At 33.5% G+C, this 9,406-nt stretch overlaps 1 protein-coding gene across 1 annotated transcript; it reads right to left on the bottom strand.

Moving 5' to 3' along the window:
* Positions 1-331: 331 nt before the first annotated feature.
* On the bottom strand, positions 332-7,730 carry LOC141614495 (uncharacterized). The gene is made up of 2 exons (XM_074433240.1): positions 7,713-7,730; positions 332-808 (listed from the first exon to the last, which is right to left on the bottom strand). The coding sequence occupies exons 1-2, from the start codon at positions 7,728-7,730 to the stop codon at positions 332-334; spliced, it is 495 nt and encodes a 164-aa protein (XP_074289341.1).
* Between the last annotated feature and the right edge of the window lie 1,676 nt (positions 7,731-9,406).

The raw sequence follows: 9,406 nt of genomic DNA, 5'->3' as shown, positions 1-9,406 counted from the left end.
CAACCAAACACCTCCTTAAATATGTTATACTTTTATTGCTCGATTATAAACATGTACTTCGTAGACCGTAGTTTAATTAAATCAACCCTATTATCACTTGATAAATGCTTATAAGTATATACTGTAACAATTTAATAATTTGAGATTGGAGTAAGTTTTAACACTATTGCATTCTTTAAAAATGATAGAGGCATGAGTTAAACGAAGAACAAAAAGCTAATGTATTGACAACATGCGACAAATGCACGTTGGCAATAAACATTCTGAAAACAATGTATTCTACTATTCTTAGATGCAATAACAAAGCAATACAGCCTTCAAATAAACCAATCTACTCTTTCCCTCCAAACTCAACATCAATTCTAGGATCACAACTAGCACTCCTAATAAGCCTGGATGCTGGCATCTGATTTTCCGACAAAGATCTCCGGTGTAGAGAGCTACGTCTCGCGATATCTCTTAACGCCCATGTCAGAGAAAGCTTAGGATTGCTCCTGATTGATGCATTAAACTCCTCACAAAATTCCTTGTGCATTCTAAGAGCATCTTTCATGGATTTTTCGGACGATGATTGCATTAATCTCTCCTTAATCGCTTCGCTGCAAAGTCCACAAACCCATTTTTCAAAATACATTTCTTTGATTTTGTTCAAGTAATCATGTGAACATTCCTCTTCAAGGCCACAACATTCACATTTCACTTGCACGATTGAATCCTTGTCACTTTCGTTAATTCCCTCTGTTATGTTATTTGTTACGTTAACTTGAAGGGTTACATCCGAAATTGATTTTCTTAGCCTAATTCCTTCCTTAAACACACACACAAAAAAAAAAGTAATTAACAATTGAATCACTAGAAAAGATAGGACAATTGAATCACTAGAAAAGATAGGACAAAAACTCAATCAGTCAAGCTGTCAAGGCCCAAAAAAAAAAAAAAAAAAATATAGGGCGATCCGGTAAAAGAATTTCATGTTATCATTATATGAATATTGCAAGGGGTAGATTTTATAAGAAAATTGTTAAGAGTAAATTGTTAGGTGGGTACTCCTTTTGTCTCAATTATTTATCACATGAACCATTAATATTTTACTTAGATACGCCTATCTATCCAATTGACTATTGACGTACACGACAAAATAACATTTTGCCTAGATACGACGTTCAGTCCAATTGACTATCAACCTACACGACAAAATAACATTTTTGTTAGATACGACATTCTATCCAATTCACTATCGACATAAGGAATTAAATATTTATACATATGGAATGTATAAATCGGACAAATATCATTTGAAACTTGTGCGGGCTAGATTTTTAAATCAAATATTGCTTTATACTCCCTCTCATCCACACCAAAGGTTACATTGGCTTTATCACACTTGTCGAGACGCGTTTTGCAACGAGAATATTTTTAGTTATACATTATTAAAAATTATAAAAATTTGATATTTCTTATAGCATTCATGACGATAAACCAAACAAGATCTCACATGAATATATTTTCTCTTATAGATTAAGAATAATATCAAAGATTATCTACGACCATGAATAGTGCCAAAAAGTCAATGTAACCTTTGGTCTGGATGAGAGGGAGTATATGATATCTTAAGACTTCTTAACATTTTACTTAGATACGCCTTTGCATCCAGTTAATTATCGCCCTATACGACAAAATAACATTTCTTTAAACTCGCCTTAAGGCTTTTTTTTTGGGAGTAAGGCATCTTGATTATTGATTGGATAACATATTAGAGAAACAAGAGAAAAAAAAAAAGATGATAGGAGGAGTACCATGATTGTAGGCCCTTCAATCAATATGGTAATGTCCTAAGATGAAACAAGTAAAGTGTTTTGTAGTCGTTGTTTGATGATGAGCATGATAAGGCCGCTTTAAATACAATTACAAGCCCTAAGTAGAGAGTAATTGGATAAGCAACTTAATTAATGCAAACGAGAAATAACCAAGTTCTACTATTATTTCCTTGCTTAGTTTTCAATATTACTGACTACATTTAATTCTCTCTAGAGCCTAGTGAGAAAAAACGAGGGAAGTTGTGAACGCCCACAAAATTAGTTAGATGATATTTGTATGTTGGCATATGTTAAATGAGATGATATGGATTGGATTTATAATTGCAACCTATACTACGGTTTTGAATAAGAAGTAGCTTAATACCCGTATAAAGTTGCACGGGCATATATAAAAACATTTTAAACATTCCATTTAATATTATTTTTATTTGGATTGATAACAACTCTACCAAACATATGTAATTTGCATTACCAATTTATTGCAAATTTCAACAGAACAAATTTTTAATGTACATAAAAAGAATATATACAAACTACACCGTATTTGCTAACCCTTTTAAAGCATAAATTTATTATATTTACCAATGACTTCGGATGCTAATTACCTTACTAAAGGTACTGAAAAGGAATAAAGTTGGTTGTATCATCTTTGTTTAACTTGTTCAAAAGCAATAATCATACAAAGGAGCTAGTTATAGTTTATCATGGTTAAAACCCGTGAATGATTTGCAACGAAGCAAAACAGATTTGATATAATTCATTTTAATATACTTCAATTTAATAAGTAATCTTTCAATACTAAAGCAAAAGTTCATCAGCTCGAAGTTTGATCGATTTCCTTTCTTCTTTTTGGATTCTAGTACTTAGCTTTGTACTCCCTGTCCCAGTTATTTGTTCACCTTTTTTATTCTTATGAGCGCTATTTTTATCAAATGTAAACAATGATTGAGAAACAGAATTTAATTTAAAGTGTGGGGACATAACGTATATGAATTTCTTAAGTTTGTACAAAATCGGTGCTTATGTGAACCTCAAAACGATTAAATATTTTCAAACGCGACCTAAATAAAGAGATCTTCCGAAAAAAGATAATGATTTATTCAACTCACACTACTACAGATACAGGCTATAACAACGGTCAAAAACCGTTGTTATATAAAAAAGCGGACGTTGTTAAAGCGTCCGTTGTAAAAGGTTATAACAACGGTTGGTTTTCTTAAGGAAACCGTTGTTAAAAATATTAACAACGGTTTTAAGTATAAAAACCCGTTGTGGAACGTGTGACTCAATTTTGGGGGGAAAGTTATAACAACGGGTTTTAATATACAAAACCGTTGTTATAACTAAAGACAACGGGTTGTTTGTAAATAACTGTTGTTGTTTGTTCTTAAAAAAAAAAAAATTAAATTAAATATTACTAGATGCAAGCATAATTACGGCCCGTTAGAATTCCGATGCATGCATTATTACTGACATCACTGTACATATGAACGGATAATATGGAATGAGAAGGGTTAGTAATAAGATTTGAAGCAGCATTATTGAGAGATATGATGATGATTATGGCACAACTTCCTAACATATATATTAATTAAAAAGCAACTCAACCCACACATTGCTTAGTATAAATACATTGCATTATCTCAACTAACATTTCCATTATCTCAATATATTCGTCTCCAAACCCTAACTGCTAAAACAAACTCTACTTAATCTTTCAAAACAAACTCCAAAAACTCCAACAAAATGAATGATTTCATCCTTAAGACTCTTACCATGATCGAGAACAACAACAACTTCATCCGCCGGTTCCTCCATATTGAGGAAAGTTTCAGGAGCTACCTTGCGGATGCTCGATCCGCACTGAAGCACGCCAAAGAAGATGGCTTGACGGAGCAAAGCAGTTAGCGATTGCGGCTATATGACGATATAGCAATGGCTTGAACGGAACCTCCAAATAGCCAAGGAGGAGAGGACGGATACGATAGAGCGGAATAAGATCCTCTATGAAAATATAAGAATTGCATTTTTATATATGTAATTTTTTTTTTAATTTATGTATTTATAAATAAATAAATAAATATATATATATATATATATATATATATATATATATATATATATATTAATTATGTTTATCTTGCTTCTTCATCTTGCTTCTTCATTGTTTTACTAACTAATTATGCGAACAATACTTAAACAAATAACATAATGGTCGATAAAAACACATACATGCAAAAGAAATAAATAGAAAAAGAAAATAATGACGATGAAACTAATAAATGTGGCGAGATTTACCCGATAAATACGTAACGTAATAGACGATGAAATCAACAGTGATGGCGAGAAGATAAAGCGACGATGAGAAAGTGAGAAAGAGAGAAAGAGAGTGTGTGTTTTGTGTTTGTTTGTCTGCTGTGTTTGTGTTTGTGTATTAAGGGTTGTGTTTTGTACGCAGCAGACTTTGCATTTGTGTGGTTTATAGTATGGAAGGTATTGACAACGGTTATTAAACAACAACCGTTGTGAAATATGTTTTAACAACGGTTGTAAAAAACACCTGTTGTTAAATAAGTTTTAACAACGGGTTTCAAAAGTAACCGTTGTGATTACTTTTCACTAACTTTGCGCCAATTTTGCGCCAAATTATTAACAACGGCTGTGCATGTGTGACCCGTTATTAAAACTAATTACAACGGTTTTTATAACCATACCCGTTGTAATTGATTTTAGTAAAATTCGCGCCATACATTCTACAACGTCTATTGTGATTTTCGTGAATAATCGTTGTTAAAGGGGCGTTGTAGTTGCCTGGATTTGTAGTAGTGTCATCTATATAAAATCATCAAATAAAAGAGCAACTTTTTAAAAATTAATAATCTAATCATGCAACGAAATATATCTAATACATATATTATGTCGGAGTAACCCGTTATTCCTTTGGACGACACGTTGCAATCTATCACTACAAAAGAAAGGTGTCGATTGATTGTTAAAGGAGCAATGAACTTGAAACTTAGAAGAAAACTACTTCCTCCGTTTCCGGTCATTTGTTTACCATTTTCATTTTAGGGTGTTCCATTAATTTGTTTACCATTTTCATTTTAGGGTGTTCCATTCATTTGTTTATATTTCTAATTGAAGGTGTTTTTTATGAGTATTTTGATCATATATATCCATAGTGATCCACTTGTCATTCAATAACACTAACCACCAGTTACGCCCTCTCATTCCCTTAATAATTGTGTGAAAATTAAAGGTGAACAAATGATCGGGACGGGGGGAAATATTTATTTGCTGGGAAATTAATTTTAGAAGTGAATTAAAATGGAAGTGAGATTGTATTATGAATCATAATATATGCAAAGAAAGACGAAGGATGTGATAAGATAGAAAGCGACATGGAAGAAAATATTTCACAATCGTTAGATTATTAGTGATCTAATTTAATTAGTAAGCCACCAAGAACTATATTTGATTAAATGGGCTAATTTGATTGGTAGGTCGTAAAATAAGAATTGATAAAATTGTGTGCAATATAGGTGTGGGAGTTAAGCGCCTAGGCGGGAAAGAAAAGTTTGTTTGGTTCCTGTTTTATTATTTTATATAGATAGATAGATATATAGATATATAGATAGATTGATATTGATTTATTACAGTTTCTAGGGTTGTATTTAATCATTTAGTACCTCCTAAATATGGTATTAAATTAGAAATTGATAATTAAACTACACATTAATCAATCAATGTAATTAATACAAATGTTAAGGATTTATTTCATCTTATAACTCCTTGAATTATTTATATTTTATCATTTCCCTTAATTTAATTATAGTTCTATTTCTACTTCCAAATGTCATGTTTTGACCACTATACTTGTGCTTTTATTTATTTATTTATTTATTTATCTCAGAACTAGTCAAATATCTAGGAGTTTCAAATAACATTTATTTACATGAGCATAATGGGAGTTTTTGATTGTCATTCGGCATCGACACCCTTGCAAATATATTAATGCAATACAAATATGAATGATTCGAAAATAATGATAATTAGATTTCTTACCAACACGAGTAAATTCATTTTTTTTACAAAAACGTTATCTGTTGCTGACTAAGTGTTTATGTTATATACAACATATTTTTTTTTTGGTGTAAACCAGGATGTCCACCGTCGACAATAGTGTATAATCCCCTCGCCGCGCGTGCTCTCACGAAGAGGTAAATGGCTGGTATATACGACATATAATGAGTAATAATTATAGTACAAGGAGTTACATTTTCCACCGAAATAAATACAGTCCGGTTTTTTTACATTTTTTTTTTGTGAAATGTGAATTTATTATATAGAACAATAATCAACATTCAGGTTATTACATCATCACCAAGCAAAATACAACATTTCAACAACTACCAAACATATGACAACAATGTCATCATCACCAAGCAAAATACAACATTTCAACAACTACCAAACATATGACAACAATGTCAGCTTAACGCCAAGGGTCCCAAGGTAAATGTTGATACTTTTAGGACCACTTCCTCTCTGATGAGTCATAATTATATACATATTTATGTCTCCCCTTAATTGCTTTTGATACGGTTTTCGTGCTTAATTATATTAATTACATGCCTTTTATGTAAGAATGTCGATACTTCCGCTATTTGATGTTTAATGCAGGAATGATGCATTTGAGGAGCAAATGAATGAAATGGGCATCACAGAGTAGGCATGAAGGAATACACGAAGTATAGCACGTGAATCTATAAGAATAAAGGAAAAGAAGTAAAGAAGAAAACACGAAAAAAAGAGCTGAAGACAAGTGGTGCCTCGATCAAATGGAGCTGGGCTCGATCGAGGAACCTCCAATTTCTATAATTTCTACAATTTTCCTTAAGTCGGTTATGTTTTATTATAAATACCTAAGCTCGTACCCTAGTTTATTTACGCTTTATTTTCCGTAGCTACAGTAGAATTACCCTAGAAAACTCTCTAAAACTCTTAGCTTAGTTTAGATTATTGTTCTTACTTCCGGATCTAAGCATTCTTTATTACGGTATCAATCTTTCCTTAATATTAATTCAATCATTATTGTTCATCTTATTATGTTCTTAATTATGCCTTCTTATATTGTTATTATAATTAGTATGAGTAGCTAAATTTATTATCTAGGGTGAAAGAGGATCTAGGTTGTTAGAAAAGTGGTTACTTATGAATTGATTGTTAAATTGCTTTCTATTTTTGTTCAATTATTGTTCTACTTCTAATTAGTTGATTACTGATCAGAATTGATTAATTACTATCACATAAACTTGGATTATCACCGACAGGGTTAAGACTAGTATAGTCCACGATAATTGAATTAGACCGACTTAATAATAGCGATTGCATGTTACGTTAGATCTACAAAGACATATTAGAATCGACCGATCGTATGACTTTCAATAATATAAATTGCTCAATCAATGAATTAAATCCTACTCTTTGATGACTACCTAGTGAACCCAATCCCTAGACTCTTTAATATTATTGTTATTCATCTTTATTTACTTGTAATTAGTTGTTAGAAACCAAATCAACAAACCCCCAAAATTGGTTACTTTAAGACGATCTAAATATAAACAAACTAGAATAATTACCTCACATCCCTGTGGATTCGACTCTGACTTACCACTAGCTATCCTGTTAGTACTAAGCTAGGATTTATTTTGATTAAGGTGATACGACTTTAGCCTTATCAAATTTGGCGCCGTTGCTGGGGAGGCAACAATTTTCTTGTTTGTTCTTGTTTAATTTTGTCTTTTGTCTCAGGGAGCATCAGTTTCTTGAGACAGTTTTATCTTTTCTTGTTGTTTTCGCGTATGCCCAGATCTAACAGGTAAGAGATTATACCTTTTGATCCCAAGCCATAAAAGACTTTTCGCTACAAACGAAAATTTCAAAGAGAAGTAAGTAAGGTGGAAGAGTTGAGTACACTTGACTACGAGCGGTATACTTTTACAGAAGATTCATCCTTAGAAGAGGATACACTTATTTCTGCACCCGTGATTTCTACAACACCAAAGATGCCGACCTTGGCAAGTCACTCTGAACCCACGGTTGCTTATATTCCTAAAGGCTTCAAGCTCCCTACCACTGATAAGGGAACTTTTGAGATCAAGCATTCTTACATAAGCTTGGTAGAGAGGAATTTGTTTGGAAGAAAAGCTGGAGAGGACCCCGAAAAGCATATAGAGAAGTTTGTTACTTATTGTTGTTCTATTCCTTTGACAGCTGGGGTGACTCAAGATCAAGTGAAACAAACTTGATTTCCTTTCTCTTTGAGAGATGATGCAGCCGAGTAGTTACGAGACTTATATATGGATACCGACGCAATTACCAATTGGACTTCTCTAGCTCTTACATTCTACAATAGGTATTTTCCACCACAAAAAACCAATGCTCTTAGAAGTCAGGTTACAAGTTTTAAGCAAGGTCCCTCACCATGGTTTCAAAATTTGGTTCCTTTGAAACCAGTTTTACAACGGGTTGTATGATGATCATAGAGCCTTGCTTGACTCAGCTGCTAATAGGAGATTCAAGGATAACACTAATGACGGTAATGCTTGGAAGTTGATTGATCAGATAACTACTTACACAGCTGAGTATGGTAACCCCAGAGGAAGTAAGAGAGGAAGTGGTTCAGAGAATGCGGTCGCGGAACAGTTGGAGACCATACTTGCTCAAATAGCCGAATTGAAGACTACTCAGTCTTTGGGTAAGCAAGAGACGGTTCATATGGTTCAACAAGAAGTGTCCTGCGTGAGATGTGGGATAGATGGCCACACTACGGCCAAGTGGATGAGTACCATTGAGCAAGTTCATGCCTTCCAATCTTTCAAGCAAGGTACTCCATATTCTAACTTCTTCCCTGAAAGGAGTCAGAATTTATGCTCAAGCCCCCGCCGCAAAGTACTTATGTGATTCCTCCAAATCATGGTAACCAACTATAAGGAAGCTTTGTTTGGCAAAATCAAGGAGGTTTTCAACAAATGCAACCTCCTCCTCAAGCTCCTAATAATGAGATGGCCGAGTGTAGACACCTCGTTTCTGCACCTCCCGCAAACCACCCGGTGATGATTGGGCCGCATGTTTGGTATACGGAACGATTTGTGACAGTTCGTAAGATTATCGTCAAGTGATTGCTCAAACATTAATGTCTACCTCTTAGTTGTCGTCTACGCGCCGATACGGTCGTTTTGGCAGTAATTAGAGTACATTTGGAGTCCGGGTCAAAAACCGTCTTCATTTCCTAAAACCGTCAAATCCCGAGTCAAAGCATTGGGCTTGTCTACCTAAGGTTAGGATGTCATAAAATGTTGAGTTTATATCTCATTTTGAGTCTCATGTCACTTCTTTAGGCTAAACTAAAGGTTTACATTACAAAATGTGCATTTCATTTAGTTAAAACGACAACCCGATCTTTAGGCCCGTTTTACAAGGTGATAACGACTTTTGTGGGTCAGGCCTATTTCACAGAAAGTTTTAGATCTCTTTCTTAGCTTTCCAACGCCACCAAAATCACCTAAATAAGAGTCTTGTAGAGA

This window comes from Silene latifolia, chromosome 11 (assembly GCF_048544455.1).
Source record: "Silene latifolia isolate original U9 population chromosome 11, ASM4854445v1, whole genome shotgun sequence".
In the NCBI taxonomy this organism is placed as follows: domain Eukaryota; kingdom Viridiplantae; phylum Streptophyta; class Magnoliopsida; order Caryophyllales; family Caryophyllaceae; genus Silene; species Silene latifolia.
This window is presented reverse-complemented; position numbering and strand designations above follow the sequence as displayed.